We start from the raw sequence: 18,054 nt of genomic DNA, 5'->3' as shown, positions 1-18,054 counted from the left end.
ATGATTGGTTTACAAATTGACGTCATCATAAGAAAGGTTGTTCATTGGTTTATTAATGTGTTGTATACAAATCAAAGAGCATGTCTCGGGACGTAAACGTCGATTGGAAGATGCATTAGCTGGATTATTCACAGCGGCAATTTAAATGCTTAGGATATCGTTGAGCTATTGGAAATGATGCTGTAAAGCCTGGTACCACGCTGATGCAAAGAAAATTAGAATAGTAAGAAACTGTCTTTCTACAATACAAGTCTGATATTAATCACTGAGTGGGAGATGAATTTCTACATTTTATCGTGAAACGTGCGTAAGACGAGGCAAGTGAAATTGAACCGTAACTCAAACGTTAGCCAACAAGAAGTTAGCCTAGGCATAGACTAGGTTGGCTACAATAGGAAGAGGTGGAAGCGTAACATTGTGTGTTACATGACCGTACTAGTAAACGCTTCTGTGTGATAATTTAAGCCTACCGTGATATCTCGCAGGGCCTACTATGTTGTTACCAATATGATATGTAGCCAGGCATAGGGTGATGATTGTACAGTACATCAGGGTAGGCCCTATGCCTAACATTTGATTATTCAAAAGGATCGCCCTTGTTTGAAAAGTAAATTCTTTGCCTAAGCATGGATTGTCCCAAATTTGGTGATGTTTGCATTTAAATTCAATGTCAGAAATATAGGCCCTAGGCTATACCTCAACAAAAGTATGATTTGCATCTGACAAGAGGTCCCAGTTTAGTCTACCCTGTGAACTGTTTTGAAATTAGAATGTTAACAAACTGCCTTTGAAATTCAAAGGGAAGGAATCTGTGAAGACTGCTCTGAGAATAGTATCACATGCCTGATTTAAAACTGAGAGAATACATTTTTTCTTGAAAATCTACATCTAACAATCATAAATTAAATGCGAGACTGAAATTTACCTTGGTTTAAGCAGCATTCCCTGACCAGTAGAGCTTCCTACTGGTAGTGGGTTTTGGAGGTGATGCTTTGGTGCCTGTACATATACAGATCTAGGTTTTGCTGCACAAATATTGGGTAGACAAAATTTAGACCATTCCCTACAGTACCCATGCATCCACATTTTAAAATTGTTTTAAAACAAATTGGTTTTGGTCAAATATTTTGTCAGATCTGGAATACTGGGCTGTCCCAGCTTGTTAAAATATATAGACAAACTCTACAGCACCCATGGAGAGATTTTATGTGTCCAATTGATACAGTATACATGTTGCACATCTATCGGCATTCTACATCTGTGTATGATAAATTCATAATTCTACCATATTTTTACTTATTTTCTGCAGAATTTACTATTATAAGAAGTGCCTAGAGGATAAGCGAAGCTCCAGTTTTTTATAGTTTTATAGCGAGTTTTTCGAGAGAGCTGTAAAATGGCTCTGGAAGAATTGCTTGAACTGTTACGTCTGTTTTTGAGTAAAACACAGGAATATCTGGTAAGTCAATAGTTTCAAAGAAATATTTTTCTCATACTCATTATTTTTCAAATTATGTTATTTCAAATATTGGATTTGAAATTTGTCAATTACCTTTCATAAATTGTAGTTTTGTACTCATAATTAAATATAATAGCGTGTAAAATTCTGTGCCAGTCTCACTAGGTGACATAAGGGTTTAATGAATGTAATGATAAAGTTTGTTAGTTTTTGTCATTTTATCTAGGCTGTCAATGGCTGAATTCAAAACACATTTTTTTTCTCCTACGCATTCTAACAAGTTGTAAATAACCATAGAAATTTGGACAATCACGCAGCTTATCAAAATCTTTACTTTGTTATCCTGTGGTACAGTATTTGCTGTTTCTGTGTTCATACTGTATTTTCATGAATGTTTTCTTTTTTTTCCCTCTTTTATCTTCAGAATTTACTGCATGGAAGGAGAAGCTTTATTAGATATGTCGGAGAGCATTTACCTATTGGGCCAGTCAGGCGGATACAGTTTAAAGTAAGTTTTGGTATAAATTCTACTAAGTAAACTGTACAGTATCTTCAGTACAGTAGCAAGGTACTGTATGTATGTTCTTAATGCCAAATACTGACTGGTCAGTAGAAAGTAAGTGGATGTTGGAAGTTGTTGAGCTAACGTTTCAGATGATGATCTTTATAATGGTTTAGAGTGAACTTTAGGAATTTCAAGCAGCAAAACCTGTCGGGCAGACTTAAAAGAGTAGGGCCACTGAAAAAGAAGAAATTGTAAATTAAAAGTGTGATCGTTACCACGGTAGATGCACCTGTTTTGAGACCATTGTAGTGAGCTGCTTATCATAAACATTTATTTGTGTAACATTGTTTGACAACACAATTGCGGCTCCAGCAGGCAGTAGGGGAACTGGCGTAATGCAAACATATACTGAGTAATACTAACCTCAAGCAACTTGAATTAAGTTCTGTTTTTCAGTCCTGGAACTCTCGGAAGAACTTGAGAAACCCTACAAGAATCCAGATATGACAGTTAATACTCAAGATAAAGAGCCATTTTATCAAACCACCATTCTGCTAGGTCCTGAATTTGCTAGGTCCTGAGTGATTGTCAATCTTTGGTGAGGTTATGTTTGAGTCCATTGCAGCGTGACCATATCTACTATGACATTAATGATTTATTTCAAACTAATTTGTCTTTTACCCCCTGATTTGTTTTATGCAGTACATCAATGAAGTACAACACCACAGTCAATCATCTGCAAGGGAAAGTAGATTGTGGAGTAACGAGTCCGGTGACTACGAGGATGCAGCTTCCTTTGTTTTAACATTAGCCGACATTCCTTGGTTGGACGTTTCCTGCTTCGAGAATGACATTAGACAACGGTAACAATGTTGGATCTCTTACAGCCTCGAGTGATCAGATTGTTCAAGAGGCTGTGCGGTCGACCTTCTGCACATACCCTTGTATTGTGTTTTTCAAATACATTTTTGATGCCGTTATTGTATGTTTCATATCAAAATCCTTTATTTGGACAATTGATCACACTGGCCATGTTCAATGTAGGGAAATGTTTACTGATAATATTATCCCAAAAGTGCCACGGATTGAACAAACACAGAGTAAATTCCAACATTTTATAGCTTTTACCTCTTTTGAAATTTCTTTTACTCATCTAAGACTTGATGGGTTGCATTGACATACTCTAAGCAATCATCTCAATTAATCTCCAATCATTCTGGAGTTGATTTTGTGACCAGTTAAGACTCCATTCCATACTAATATCACTTTAAGCAAGGTGTGCATATATCAACTAGGCATCTTTCATTTAAAAAAATTGGAAGTACTAAGTCAAAACATTTTGCTATTCTTCTTATCAATATCAGTATGAAGAAGTATTTAGGGCACAAAAATGATGAAAAAGGAATAAAAGCCGTCTGCTAACTTTGCTCATCAACCGTCATGTGGTGAGAATATCTAGGACAGAGGCTTTAATTCTCTAATCAGTAATACCTTTGTTGAGGAATATCCAGTAGGCTTGGTACAGTTACAAGCTAAAAGTTAAAAGATTCTTTAAAGCATCTATTGGTGCTAACTTTTGATCAATTTTTTTCAATTTTTATTTGATGTATTAATCCCTGAAAACTGTAGGGGGGAGACAAGACAGCCAAGAAAACCCAGACGCAAGACTATGTACGTTAAGCCTTTCATGAGGAGAGAGATTGAGAGACGGGAGTCCTCCTTCGTTGAGATGGACGAGAGTTTGGGGAGCATCCCGTCAACGGATGATCAGGACCGAGACTCTAACGCCATCAACAAGATAAATGCACTGGAAGACGAACTAGCTAAACTACGGCTTCAAATCGCCAACATTGTAACTCAACAATCTTCCACAAACACCGGTAATTCTAAGTTTATGATACCTTTCATAGTTCATTCTTTTTCAGTTGGTGTCATTTGCACAAAAAAAATTAAAATCAGGGTTCTCGTTTGTAGCTTAAATTGTTCTGCTTGGTAAGCTAGGCTATTTTAAGCGCTCCATCCAGTCTAAACCTGGACAAAAAATAAATCATAAAAATAAATAACAAATCAGAAAAGAAAAAGGAACAAATGCTTGTCAGTCAGTAATGCTGTCCCAACCTTTTTTACAAAGTATGCAAAGTATCCTGAATCTATGCAAATTTAGCTAAAGGGACTTCTGTGCCCCCAGGTTGTTAGTTTCACACCTATGCTGTAAAATTGAACTCCCTATTTCTGATTTCACGATTATGCAAGTATGTAATACGATGAATGCAGAAGGATGGATATCAGATCTGTGTGTTGTACTTGTACAACTTAGTGTCAAAACTGGTCTGTATATGATATTTGACAATGAATAACAAAAAATATCCCCAAAATAATAAAAATTAATTCTTTTGTCAACCCTTAACTGTTTGCGTTTTGGTCTGTATCAAATTCAACTGGAGTATGATATCCTGGTTTAATATCGTCTGCAAGGTACTATACGCTGGTTGTTGACGGGCTCTTGCATGAATGATAGGCTCATGAAGGCATCACCAATGACAGAGCATTCATTGTCATTGCATAGTTTAGTTTTACAATTGTTAGCCTTCAATTCAAAATTAAAATTATCTTTGTTTGAATTTGATCTTGTAACTTTACAAAACGTCTTGTTTGAAAGCTAACTGCATCTCCTTGGGGTGCTTTGAGAAATCCATTTCCTTTAACAAAATTATTGTAATTTTTATTTCCATTTTATAGTACACCAGTTATTACCACTTCAAGCCCTGTGTAGTTCTACCCCTCTTGGTTCACCGGCACCCCCTCCTCCTCCCCCACCACCACCACCACCAACTACAGTATCCAAAAAGATGAAAAGTGTTAGTGAAATTATCAGAGAGGTAAGTAAATTAACAACCGTTACATTGTAAACATCTTTTGTGGAATTATTTGGGTCAATTACAGAGTCATGCACTACATGTTAATTCACTAAACGTTTGTAAGTACGGTCAAGTACTGTAGAGCTGCACCCAGAGATGAGTATATTGTAGTGTTTGGAGGTTCTATAACATGTTATTGAGTTTGTAAGATGCCCCCACACTACAAAATGTGATTGAGTATGTAAGATGCCTGGTGCCCACCCCCCTCCCCCCCCACACATGCAACTCCCAACCAGAGGAATGGTATACATTAAAAGTGGCTTTCTTTGAAGATACTTCTTTGCCAAAGAGTGGGAATATTATAATGCTTTATAGATAGATGTCATGGTGCAGCAGTTTGAAATGGAATGATGATATAGGTTATATATATGTTATATTTCTTGACCTCAAATGCCAACTTGCCACGAACATCTTTATTGTTCTACATGTGATGATACCAAGCTGTGAAAAGTTCAAAAGCATAAGGGAAACCTCCCCCCCCCCCTCCACCTGAAGTTATTGGAAGTGAGGAATTGAACCAAGAAGATATATATATAATTGAACTAGACAGGGAGGCCTGGTATAAATAACTACATCCCTGTTTCTGTAGTTGTTTTCTTCTCTTCCGTTGCAGAATAAGATGAAGAATGGCCGTAAGGTTCCGGCATTAACAGATCCTGGTAGGAGTGGTCCTGTGGATATGACAGAGGTTCTCAAGGGACTTGGTACAGTCAAGCTAAAAAAGATAGCAAGGTATGTTTCATTTTGAAAACTTCACAGTCATAATTTGGAAGTGAAAAATATGGAAAATGCATAAATTGATATTGACTCAGTGTCCTGTCTGAAAATTTTATTTTCAACTATTTGACTCACTGAATAACAGTAATTGGACTCTACAGCATCATTTTGCAATTTGGTTGTAAGGTTTTGATACTCTGAGAAAGGCATAGGATATTCACACATATCTGGATATCCCAAATCTATGGTAGAGCTCTGTGCATTCACAACCACTTTGTTTTATTCCTCTTTAAGATAGCCAGTATAGAACCGTTTCGTCCAATATCGGGAAGTTTATTACATCCTACAAATTTAACGTTATAAAGTATATTTTCATTGTCATATCTGTTCAGTTTTGGTGGGATATTAAAAAAAAGGACATTTCCAGATACCTAATTTGCTTTATAAACCACTCCTTATGATATCTCTAGATTGTGCAAATGTCAACTTAATATGAAGCTTCGTCAATGCAGAAATAATAGATAGTTGAAGTTTCTTTCACCAAACTTATTGAAACCCACTTATCAGGGGTTTGTCAGATATAATTCAATCAATGTAAAAAAATGTCAAAAGATTGGCAAATTCAGGCAACAAACACGAAAAGGCAACAAACATGAAAAGGCAACAAACATGAACAGTGCTTTTTTCATCTCTCTCTCGCTCTCTCTAGATCTCCAGGAGGTACTCCGGTCCGCCAAACACCAAAGATAACAGAACACACAGATCCTGCTGCAATCATTGCCAGAGCTCTTAAACAGAAGTTTGCCAAAGTGAAATGCAGCAGTCCAGACAAGGAAAACCTCTTCAGTATGACTCCTTCACCTAAAAGAGGGAGGTCGCCATTAAAAGAGAGCCCTCTGTCCGTAAGTTTTATCTTCGAACATTAACATTATCTCAATGTGAAGAAGGACCAGTGATGATGAAAGATACAATTGACATCAAAATAATAATGAGAAGTTGTTGGGTTTTTTTGGGGGGGGGGGGGAGTGGTAACTATGTAAATAAAATTCGTAATTTTTCAACGTCAGGGTCGACAGCCACAGAAACATCATGGGCACAAGTCTCAAGATTCTTTCACAATGTTAGTTTCCTGCATTAGGGTACCAGATATCTTTGTGAAATGTCAAGGTAACTTGTAAAACCCTAAATTGTTAAATGAAATTTTCTTTCAGAAATATGTTTTCAAACTTTGCAGTGTCTGTTTCAAGCACTTTGTAATCTGTATTTATGTTGTTTTGTAACTTGAAATTTTAAAGGTTTCCAAACTTTGTGCTTGTGTTGATCAAACGTTGACCACCTGTATGCTCAACTGGTTAGATCATTGGTTTAGTAAACAAATTAGCAGAATATTAAACCATCCAATTTAGTTTTAACTTTCTAAGTTTTAAGAATTTAACCGTAGAAACTTGTGTCAAATTCCAGTCTGCACCTTTGTCAGAAACATGGTATACTTCTGATTGGAGGAAGGGGTGACATTGTTATAAGATGGGAGTTACCAGGGCTGGGGCCCTGGCGGGAGTTCAGGGGTAGAGATCCCAGAAGCTGCAGAATTTTCAGTTCAATCTTGTTTCCTTGTAAGGAATTTTCAAGCACAAAGATACATTTGAAAGAGGTAACTACTCTGAAATTTCTTTTTGCAGCAAATTACTCTGAGATAAATACCCCCCCCCACCCTCCCTGTATCCCTCCCCTGCTCTTAGACCCTTACTTCTCCCATAATCTACAAGAAACAAAACATTATCAGGGAGTTTTTTATTTTCATCTCAGTTTGGACCTCACCTCCTGAAACCAACCAAGAAGAAACGTCTTTCAACGCCAAAGAAAACTCCACTCGCTGTAATCAATGTCTGAAAATACAGCGTCGCGGGTAGAAGTCACCGCCCTCTATGATCTGCTTGCTTCCACTTCTGAATATCAATGGAGTTCTTCCACAAAGTTGTAAAGAGAGCTAAACTTCATTTGGAATGGAATATTTTGCGAAATGGAATGTAACATTGAAATTTTAAAACTCTTTTCAAAATGGATCTATGTATTTTCTTAGCTTTATGATCAAATTTCTTATAAAAAGCTAACCAACTTTTGTGAAAAAATATTAATGATATAGTATGGTTATTCAGTACAGGAATGGCTACTGCCTTAAACAAGGATAAATTTTATGGCATTTTACCCCATTTTAGAAAACTGTAAGAAGTCGAAAGATACATTTCTTTAAATTCTATCGTGCTTTTTTTGTTATTGTTTTTTTACTACTACGTTATCTTCAACTGGAAATAATTATTGAGTTTTATCTTTGGCTTTAGGTAACATATTGCTATGCAAGTGGTTCTTTCTTTTCTTTTTATCTCGAGTCGGGTAATAATTTAATGTTCATATCTTCCTCAATAACAAAAATAATAACAAGGATTATTAATGCGCACGTATCCATCCAGAAAAAGAGCGCTCAAGGTGCCAGATTTTGGCGGAGTATGAATTTTGGTCCTTATAAAATACTTTGTTTGAGTATATGTATGTACAAGCATCTATACATCTTTGCATTCACTACAGTTTGTGCAGCAACTTGACTGGTTTTGTGTTGCATTTTGTTATGATTGTGGTAACAGATAAATTGTGCCCTGGGGGTAAAGGGAAAAACCCCATATAGAACTACCAACCATGACATCTGATGTTAATGGGAACTCGTAAAAATTGGAGAGTTTCATTCCAAGTCCATTAATTGTCAACTTTATGTATTTGGTTCTTTTGTCTTAGTTGTATTTTTGTGTGTGCTTTTTCAGTGGTGGTGTGACATTCTCAAATTTGAAGGATACATGGTTGTGGGTTCCTCTCTTTCAAAGATATCACATGACCCCATTGGTTTAATTTTATTCAATATTTTTAAAAAGAAATCCCTTCATAATGAGTGGACATCACAATTTGCTTTTCAATTATACTCTAGAATAATGGTCATATAAAGTTTAACGCCCATCACTCAGGATGTTCCTTGAGAACCGAGCTATGACCCAGAACCCCCACACCCCCTTCCCCACCCCCACCATTCCCTCAGAATGCTAGCTTGGAATATGGACTTTAATGTTAAATAGAAAACTTAAATCTTTCTCCGTTGGAAAGTTTCAAAATCCGTAAATACATTTGTGGTAGTTTGGAAAATTCTGTGACTGATTAAGATTGCTCTACAATATACAAGGATTGTTTAGATGACATCACATGATCATAAGGTCAAGGGTCATATTGTTTATTATATATTGTCAAAACAGATACATGTGTCTATCAATTCCATGAATGACGGAATAAAATTGAGATAAAAACTGATTGAAGAATTAATCAGCATCGTTTTCTTATTTCTTTTGTCTTCGATGCCTACCTCAACAGCGAACCTGTCACAAGTTAGTTTCAAAGCTCCAGAAAATAAACTTGAAAATGATGCCGATTCTCCATTAACTGCAACAAAGATTTTCCTTAACGGGAAGAGTGATTTGAATCGACAACAATCTCACCTTTGAGTTTATGCATTTGGTGACGTTGGTCAAATTAGTATAATTCAGGTGACCTCACCGCAGCTGCATATAAATGCTTAGCATTTAGGTAACACCACATCGTGTAAACAAAACAAATCACTAGAGTAGTGACATATTTCTAAGATTCGTTTTCACCATTATGCTCATAATTTTGCTAATACAATGGTACAAATTTCCCTGCAGCCAAAGATTTTGAAATTTCACGTTTACTTTTCAAAAAAGTTTACCTCCCTAGTTTATCGCACATTGAGGAGTTCTGAAAGGCTCAAAACAGCTTAAAGGGTGTGAAGACTCCCGCACAAAGAAACGTGTCATGCCGGTAATCTGACCTAGTTTCGAATGAGGTGTAACAGGAGTGTTAGACACCACCATCGATCCCAGAAAATACACAAACAGCTTGCTACCGTCGGTAATTAGACACTAGTGTACAGTCAATACATACAGCTACGGTCAATACCCACAACACAGTGTACATAGCAGCGTGGACATCTCAGGTCTAGATAAAAGATAACAAGGAATCACGTTTCATGTCTGCATTTTGTAGCGACAAGAAGAAAACGTCATTTGCAAGCAACAGAAAGTTAATTTTTCCAGAGTGCAGCACCCGGTTTGGGGCGAGTCTTCAAAGTAGAAGACGGGACAAGGAGAGGTTGGGGGGGGGAGGGGTATGGAGGGGGTATTACTCAATGACTAAAGAAAAAGAAACATGTTTATGTTTTGATCATGTTGAGACCAATGTATTCAACATTTACAGATGGCAAACACCTTGTAGGTACTTTGACAGAGAGATAGAGAAAAAAAAAAAAAATATTATAAAGACTGGTGTTTTTAAATTTTTTGGTTGGTCTATCATATTAAAAAAAAACAGCTACATTAAATATGCCAAAAACTAGAAAGAAGAAAAAATCAAAAGGTTGATTCCCAGTTGGAAATTAAATAGACAGTAAATAACTCTACACACTGACAAAGTAGTACAAATATCAGCTATACATGTATATACAAGTTTTTTGTTTTTGTTATGTACAACACAGCAAAGTAGTGGAATGTGGTTTCAATTGACTGTACATTATATGTACATAATACAAAAAGACGAAAAAATGTCATATACCCATCCACACTTTGCTTCGGGAAAAATGTAATAAAATCCAAGACAAGTAATTTAATAATAATAATAATAATAGTCGTAATAATAATAATACTAATATTCCACATTTTTCCAGCAAACGTTTATCATTCATAGTGAATGATCACTCACTCACTCATAAGATGGATTGGAGTACTCTTTTACACAAAGTCCTAAAAGTGATATGGCAAAAGAAACACACACACAAAAATAAACCAAAATTCATTTTTAGCTTGTAAAAGATCTGCTAGAAGTGTTTTTTTGCTCAAATATGCTATATTGTGTGTTATCCAACAGATTACATACGCAGAAAGGGATCGATGCCTTTGTTCTACTTAAAATGGAATTAGTATTCCCCCTTAATTTGCTAGAAGGGGTTGAAAACTTGGTAACTTAATACTATTGTATTGAGGATGGATGGGGGGGGGGGGAGCAATTAACGGGTTAAATTTGAGGCAGTTACAGTCAATGTTTCAAGGGCTCTGTCAGGTATTGCCCTCCCTCAGATATGCTATGAAGTTCAAAGATGGTCCCCCATGATTAAGTATTTCAACTTAATTTGCAATAATCCTTAGCAAAGTGTTCCCTCAAAGGACATTTCAGTTTGTTACATTGACCCTCCTTCAACAATGGTTTGGAAAATATCTTGGAGAATTTGAATCTCATGAAAATGTTCTCCTGTCAACATGACAAGCTACTCTGGGGGTGGATGGGGGGGGCATGAAACTAACCCTTAGAAGTAAAGGCTCACAAAACAGGTTAGTTGCTAATTCTCGTCCCATGCTAGACCATAGGTATTACAAATATTACACAACTCACCAATGAACTGAAAATATAACTGTACCAAAATTAGATGCTAGTGTAAACTACCTTGATAATTCACTTCCATTAAATCTGCCTTCCTAGGAGAAGTGAAATTAATATTATGACTGGTGTCACTATCACATTAATGGTAATCAATTCTTTGCCTCCAAACTTGAAAAAGTTGTACGTTTTCCAAATGGTTTTTCGTAAGGTTCAGAACTTACAAATGTATTCCCAGGCAATGAGGAGAGTTTAGCTAGAAGATTTAATTACTACATCGAAGACATGAAATGCTTTGTGTCTAGTAGTACAATACCTTTTGTCTTTTGAACAATAGCGACCACTCCTCGACATTTCAACATATTTTTAGGGGTGAGTACTGATGACCTGCAAAAGGGAATGAACTCCTGACAGACTGAAAACTGACGCAAAAAGTCACATTTTAAAGTCTTTCAAAGTAATTAAAGATACCATAAATATTTGTTGGAAATATACTCCACTTATTAAAGTGAAGACAAGTACCTAAAATCATAACATATTCCTTTAGACTAGGGAATTGAATTCTACTCCAAAAAATGGACGGCTGGTGGGCTGGGTGTTAGATAAAGGTATCGTAACACATTTAAGCTAGTGTTTCGCTCCACAAAACCTGACCACCGGAGAGTTAAATCAGATCAAAGTGGAGATCTCAGCGAGCAGAGATAATCTACATTATGACAATAACATATCGGTCAAATGTTTTGGCCCTAAGGAAATAATTTTGGTCACTTCTTATTTGATAAATACATTAAAGGAAGCATTCTTTGTGTTAATCTCAAAATAATAATTCATTCGACCAACTCTCCCCTTCTCTGATTGATTTCTAATATTTCAAGAAAATCCCTACACCACTTATAATATAAACATCTTCTATTTTGCCCCTCTAGTTTACTTCAAATATCTGAAACAATGGGAGAGTGTGGCCAGGTTATCTGCTCACAGACATTTGTGATCAAATATGGCAAACAAATATATCAGTTGGAAGCTCGGATATGCTCCACTCATGCTTCAGACACCAATCCTTTTATCTTGGTCAAAAGAGAAGTATATATATAGTTTTGGTAATACAGAGCCTAACATAACCATCAAACTTGGTTGTAGGTCACTCGTCATACACATGTTATCGATCACCGCCCAGAATACAGCACTCAGCAGAAAGTGGGACAAATCCCTTATTTGATTTCACTGCTGATGGTGGTTCTAAATAAACCACATATTGTTTAATCTTCCACCCCAACGCCCCACCAACCCACACTCACTCACCTCCAAACACATACACACAATAAATGGGTACTAAGAGGAAGTTTCCAACTTTCCAACACTTTAGTGTAATATGTCCATCTGCCAAATCTCACCTCCACCAGCCAACCCCCCTCCCCTCACCCCAACCCTCTCCCCACCATCACCAATATCCTGTCCATAGTCAACCTAACAAATTCATCACACGTAGAGTAGTCCACATCAATAATATCATAATATCCTAGCAATATAAAAATAGCACTTCACAGATTGTCAAATATAACCAAGTATAGTACAAGAAACGAATCATAGCCCTGACTATGAGTAAAAATAAGTAAAAGAATGATGAGAAGCATAAAATAACTAATATTACCCCCAACCCCCCCCAACCTCCCCCCCCAATAAAAAAACAAAAGCCATCACAAGTACATGTCTATTCCGATAATACAACAATTAGCATTATATAATTTACATTGGAAGATATATTCTCTCCAGCATATTTCAAGTTTTTAAAAAAAAGTAGCGGCTGACAAGTACGACCCTTAGAAGACAGAAAAGTGTTAAGTGGTCAAGATCTTGATTTTAATTGATAATTTAAAGGTAAGAAGTCATCCGTGGTAGAAACAGCATAGCTCACTATTGGTAAAATTTATAGGACCAACACTTGCGACAGTGTACCTCTTTCACTGATGTGTATGCAACCGTATACAGCTTTGCTTCACACATGCTACAGAGTATTAAAGAAGAGTGGATTTGAACAATGTTTATACAGCCGATGTGTGGACACTAAGAGTAGACGTCCACAATGGTAACAACGATGTTAACTCGGCAATTTCTTAAAGTAACTTTGGTAAACACTCGTAGATAAACGTTTGATACCAAAATCCAGAGAAAACAAGTGTGTAGCTCAACAACAGGCTTTTTAATAACAGAGTTTTCGTTATATCAAATGATGAATAGCCCCACCAAAAAATATACAACCATCGTGGATGTATCTGTTGCATGTGTTCGATATTAGCGATGTAAAGATGTCACAGAGACTAAGTTTGCAGAACAAGCTAGAATTCTTATAAATTTATGTTCAAGTGAGGTTAGAAAGAGAGGCCTCGAGGATTGTCTTTAACCCGATGGACTACAATCTGACTTTGAAACGACGGTTGGTAGGTGGACTACTTAAACTCTCTCTGCGACCAGTGATCGCGGTTATACCCGTTAGCTGGATAAGACCATGAGGATTTTGACTATCATTGAATGTAAATCAGCTTCTGGTACTACTTGTCGGGATATTCCTGCATTGACATTCGTTAACAACAATAAGAATCGACGCAGTATATTTGGTCTCGATCGCATCTTTCGAGAACAACTCCTGAAAGGGCTGCACGATGGATGACCTCCTACCTTTAATGTTGTCCCGTCAATTAACCTTTAGGTTTGTGCAACATGAACATGGTAAAATGTAGTATTAAATCTGTACAAAATCTGATAAGAAATTTGATCACCATCAAATGTGATTTGATGGTTGATTGCATTAAAAGTATAGAATACTTCAATCATATCATAATGTCAAAAAAAAAAAAAAACAAGGTTAGTATCTAATAAGTTAATATCGACTGAGGTTTTTACGACATTTTTTAATTTTACTTTTGTAAATATTGTTCAAACACCTCCTCCGGCTCACGCCCAAACACATCGCCCACTGAGTACTAACACACTGTTGTGGAACAGTCGTAACATATTGACTGACGTCTACGGAGGTAATTTATTCAAATCAATTTTGTAAGATGATAAAGAAGAAAGAAGAATTAAAACAGAGAAAAAATATGAGATCTTAAATTATCATGCAGGATGGAAGATACACCACTGAGAAGAGTAAACGTTTGTTTTGAATATATTGGCACTAAACTGGAAGGAAGGAATAAGCATTCTAGTACTAACCAAACACAGAATTACTAACACAACAGTTCCTGATACACAGACACACATATAAATTTAGTACAAAGAAAACTATAGAAGACTATCAACAACATATATATTACAAGAAAAAAATTGGAATTAGCAATGATAAATAATCATACCAGTATGAAATTAGCAATATTGATAAATACAAGAGTCTAAACGATTTCCCCGACGCCTCACATTATGCTTTGAAATGTTTCCATTTTCAGAACTTGGTCAAAATGTTCAAATATAGTTGGCCAGTTATGAGAAGAAAGATTTACATGGTCTAATTATTATGCATTTCTGTAGCATAAATAATGAAGCAAATGGTTTCTATTATGTCTAAGCTTAGTTACCAATCTCCTATGCAGATTGCATGTTAGGCTACCTACCTAACCAAAGTAAAAGTGGTGAAGAAGCCAGTGTACCACTATGAGGATAACATTTGGCACCTCCAAATTTTGACAATTGACAGTTTGCTGAGAATATAGTACAAACCAGAATTCTTCTGTCTCTAATGAATTGAGACAAAGTGATTCTTTAGGTACTGTGGATGTGGATAAAGCTGCAGCATCCTGCAGCCAGGCTGAAGAGGATGTAGTCTGCTATGCTCTGCCGTGTCACACAATAGGCACTGCCGTGTCACACAACAGGCAGCACCGCTGATCTACAGAGGTACTCTCTGTCGTTTGATATTGATTCAGCCTTGCTGCAGGGAATCCTGCAGCTGCTGCATCTTTTCTAACTGACATGGTGCTTTAACCAACTCAGACTACTTTCGCAGCTCTTTGATGCCATCTAAAAAAAAAATGTAAAAAATTGTACAAATATCCCCGAACATAAGATTTGTGCTTGCTGACCGATTGCTTAAGATTATTCCATCAAATCCTCACATACTCATAAAATTTAAACTTCATTAATATTTACTACTAATTAAGACTGATGCTAAAAACAAACGAGAGTTAAAAAAAATAACAGGTTAACAACACTACGTCATATTATAGTGAGTGCCTATGATGGAGCGGTAGAAAGGTAAAATACCTTAAAATGTCTTCGTAAAGAAGTATAATCGTTTTCACGCCAGTTCTTATTTCGTTAGCTATTTGAATAACTAACGAATCTACAACATTTGTGCAATTCATAAATAATTATGAGAAGAGACCATCCGGATTTCTTGAGGGAAAAACATTTCACAAATTCAGGCAGAGTTTAGAAAATAAGAAAAAAAATATGTGATGTATCCGTTTCTTTCAAAACTTCACATTTTTGGACACAGAATTTCCTGTTTCATGTCCTGCCATGCTAACAACGGGATAAAATTACTATAAAACCACGGACAGACACACACATATTTGCATTACATTCAGACCGAGGACCCCATTGTATTTTCAATTGTAATACCCCATACAATAGAATTCTTCCGAGGACGTGGTGATTCTTTAGAAAACACAACCGAGGACCTGGAATTCTTTTGTTCAAGTCCTCAGTCAGATAGCAAAACAAACGCACACACTCAAGCACGACAATAACGTTAGAAAAAGTTTGACCTGAAGCACACAACAACAGCAGCAGTTAAGTATCCTACTTAATGATAAATAATTATAAAGAGAATGAGACACATATCAAAATGAGGTGACCCAGTCACCTTTAATACAAAGCAATACACACACACAGAGGTGCTGCATGGCACCAGAAATACACCAAAAACACATAGTCAAGCAGCACCCTCAAACGAAGTATTCAGTAAATACAGACATGGCCTTCACCTGACATCGTCCACCAAACACCGACAGGGCTGTCACACCCATCTGGGTGACACACAGTCATATCGCAGCACCTACACACAATCAGACTAGTATGACTTTGCACCACGATAAAAAGGCACAGTCATCTCAGACAGCAAAGATTCTAATCTGTGGTGTAACACCACAAGGGCACCCACTGTCACATCAGAATGCACTGTTACGACACCACACAAACACCAAGATGATACAGTAAACCATCCAATAACCTACAGAATGTTACACCAAGAAAACACCATGATGACACTGTCATTGAACAATGCAAGCACCGCAACCCCAACAGTGCTATAAAACCAATAAACACAAGGCACAAAGCGACTTATTTCAAAACTGCAATTGAAGAGAGAGACAGGTCTTAAATATCTTAAAAAATAGCAGAGCCAACAATATAATATATACTACGGAAAATATTTAATATGGCAAAATCCTTTTTAAGAAATTGCCCCCCAAAAAAAATCTTTCCTAAAATCAATTTCAGGTAGGTAAGCATTCCTTTATCAGAAGGCAATGGAGGTGAGGGGATTGTTGGTCAGTACCTCTGCATGGAAGGTTCCAAACATATGTTTTCTTTGTTAAATTTTTATTCAGCGTAAGAAAACACATCGATTCCACTTGGTAATCCACTCAAGGTAGAATCATGTTTTGATCTTCAAATCATGTAACTTATTCAGAATGAGTCAAGAAAAAAATTTTTCTTCTGGGACCAAAAAAAATCATTTCTTTCACCACAAAATCACCAAATTTTTAATGAAATTATCGTCATAGAATGTTAAAGATAATTTTCATCCTCAGAAGGGCAACTTGCATTATTTTGGCAGACATAATGCCAAAGGCCCTCGAGGGTCTGTGATTGATGACTTTTCTACCAATTCTTTCGAGCTGTCCCATGACTAAAATTGTAAAATTCGTGATAAGTTTGGATTCAAATTAATCTGGTGAAATGAAAGTCTGTAGAGCTTCATCAGTGCAAATAATACTTGCAAAAATTGAATTCACAGTATTGACTCCTTAATTCTCAATGACTTCTAGTTTTTTCACTTCCTCTTTGCATGGAGAACCATTAAACTGAAAACAGGGCAGAGGAATGATCAAAATCAAAACAAATTTCCATCAAATTATAAAGACATTACAACCCCTTTACCATGGATGGTGAAAGGAATAGAGTTCCAGTTCAGACCTGCCAAGCACTGTCCCTAAACTGCCCCACCCCCCCCTCCTCCAATTTCTAAACATGAAGAACTCCACACAAAAAAAAACGGCAGATCGGTGCACCGAACCTGAAGATTTTACAAAATGTTCTACAGTCAAATAAGACTTGTTCCACCAGCAGGAGATCCCATCCTGCGACGCCACATAAAACCGTGAGTCACCAGGTTAAGACCTTGAGACCCCAATTAAACCGTGAGTAACCAGTTAAGACCGTGAGACCCCACATTGAATTGTGAGTCACAAGGTTGAGACAATGAGACGCCACATAAGACCATCAGTCTTGAGGTCAAGACCACGAGAATTGGCAGGTACGCAAGCGACAGATTAGACATTTTTTTGGTCTTCTATTCAAACTGATGGTTTGTCGTCTGCTCCACTCGTCTTCAATCTGGTAAGAGCGTCAAACACTTTCGCATCCGCATACATCTCGACACTTTTTCGACCCCATTATTCGAGTTTTTAACATTTCTGGCTGTTTCACCTGTCCTCCATTGACCTCCGTGTGTCCTCTCGTTGCTGTTTCCTCTTGGCTATGGACGCCATTTGGCTGGAGGTGAAATCGTTCATGAGGGGACTGAGAGCGGGGGGTACTGAATACAGGTGAGTAGGGGGGCTCGTTGGAGCCGAACCCTGGGAATAGTTCTTAGTGGGCATCCTAGGGGACAGGCCTCCTGCTAGATAAGTTGAGCAAACCACAAAAAGAAAAGAAAAAGGAGAGAAAAAAGTAATAAGCACAACAACAACAGG

General features: G+C 36.9%; 2 protein-coding genes across 7 annotated transcripts in view; one reads left to right on the top strand and one right to left on the bottom strand.

Annotated features, from left to right (window-relative positions):
- Positions 1-85: 85 nt before the first annotated feature.
- LOC139973475 (mitochondrial fission regulator 1-like) lies at positions 86-8,959 on the top strand. 3 transcript variants are annotated; one of them, XM_071980178.1, is made up of 9 exons: positions 86-223; positions 1,310-1,459; positions 1,884-1,967; positions 2,667-2,827; positions 3,594-3,844; positions 4,704-4,843; positions 5,496-5,614; positions 6,309-6,501; positions 7,406-8,959. In XM_071980178.1, the coding sequence occupies exons 2-9, from the start codon at positions 1,397-1,399 to the stop codon at positions 7,487-7,489; spliced, it is 1,095 nt and encodes a 364-aa protein (XP_071836279.1). In that variant the 5' UTR covers positions 86-223; positions 1,310-1,396; the 3' UTR covers positions 7,490-8,959. The 3 variants fall into 3 exon arrangements, with proteins under 3 accessions (XP_071836279.1, XP_071836280.1, XP_071836277.1); XM_071980179.1 differs by having other exon boundaries at positions 106-303; XM_071980176.1 differs by having other exon boundaries at positions 106-317.
- A 1,166-nt stretch (positions 8,960-10,125) lies between these two features.
- Positions 10,126-18,054, bottom strand: part of LOC139972901 (uncharacterized) — a 95,967-nt gene continuing 88,038 nt past the window's right edge. For 3 of the 4 annotated variants that reach the window (XM_071979209.1, XM_071979212.1, XM_071979211.1), the window contains exon 15: positions 10,126-17,981. In XM_071979209.1, the coding sequence (XP_071835310.1) occupies positions 17,785-17,981 (197 nt within the window). In that variant the 3' untranslated portion in view covers positions 10,126-17,784. The remainder of the gene's footprint in view (positions 17,982-18,054) is intronic. The other variant, XM_071979210.1, reaches the window with a different exon arrangement.

The sequence above is a fragment of the Apostichopus japonicus genome, chromosome 9 (genome assembly GCF_037975245.1).
Source record: "Apostichopus japonicus isolate 1M-3 chromosome 9, ASM3797524v1, whole genome shotgun sequence".
Taxonomy (NCBI): Eukaryota; Metazoa; Echinodermata; class Holothuroidea; order Aspidochirotida; family Stichopodidae; genus Apostichopus; species Apostichopus japonicus.
This window is presented reverse-complemented; position numbering and strand designations above follow the sequence as displayed.

What these genes read in the sequence shown, in the direction of transcription:
- LOC139973475 (XM_071980178.1), top strand. Translation starts at nt 1,397, where the DNA reads ATGGCTCTGGAAGAATTGCTTGAACTGTTACGTCTGTTTTTGAGTAAA. An exon ending in GAGAATGACATTAGACAACG is followed by an intron (nt 2,828 to 3,593) that starts GTAACAATGTTG and finishes TGAAAACTGTAG; the next exon opens with GGGGGAGACAAGACAGCCAA. An exon ending in ACAATCTTCCACAAACACCG is followed by an intron (nt 3,845 to 4,703) that starts GTAATTCTAAGT and finishes TCCATTTTATAG; the next exon opens with TACACCAGTTATTACCACTT.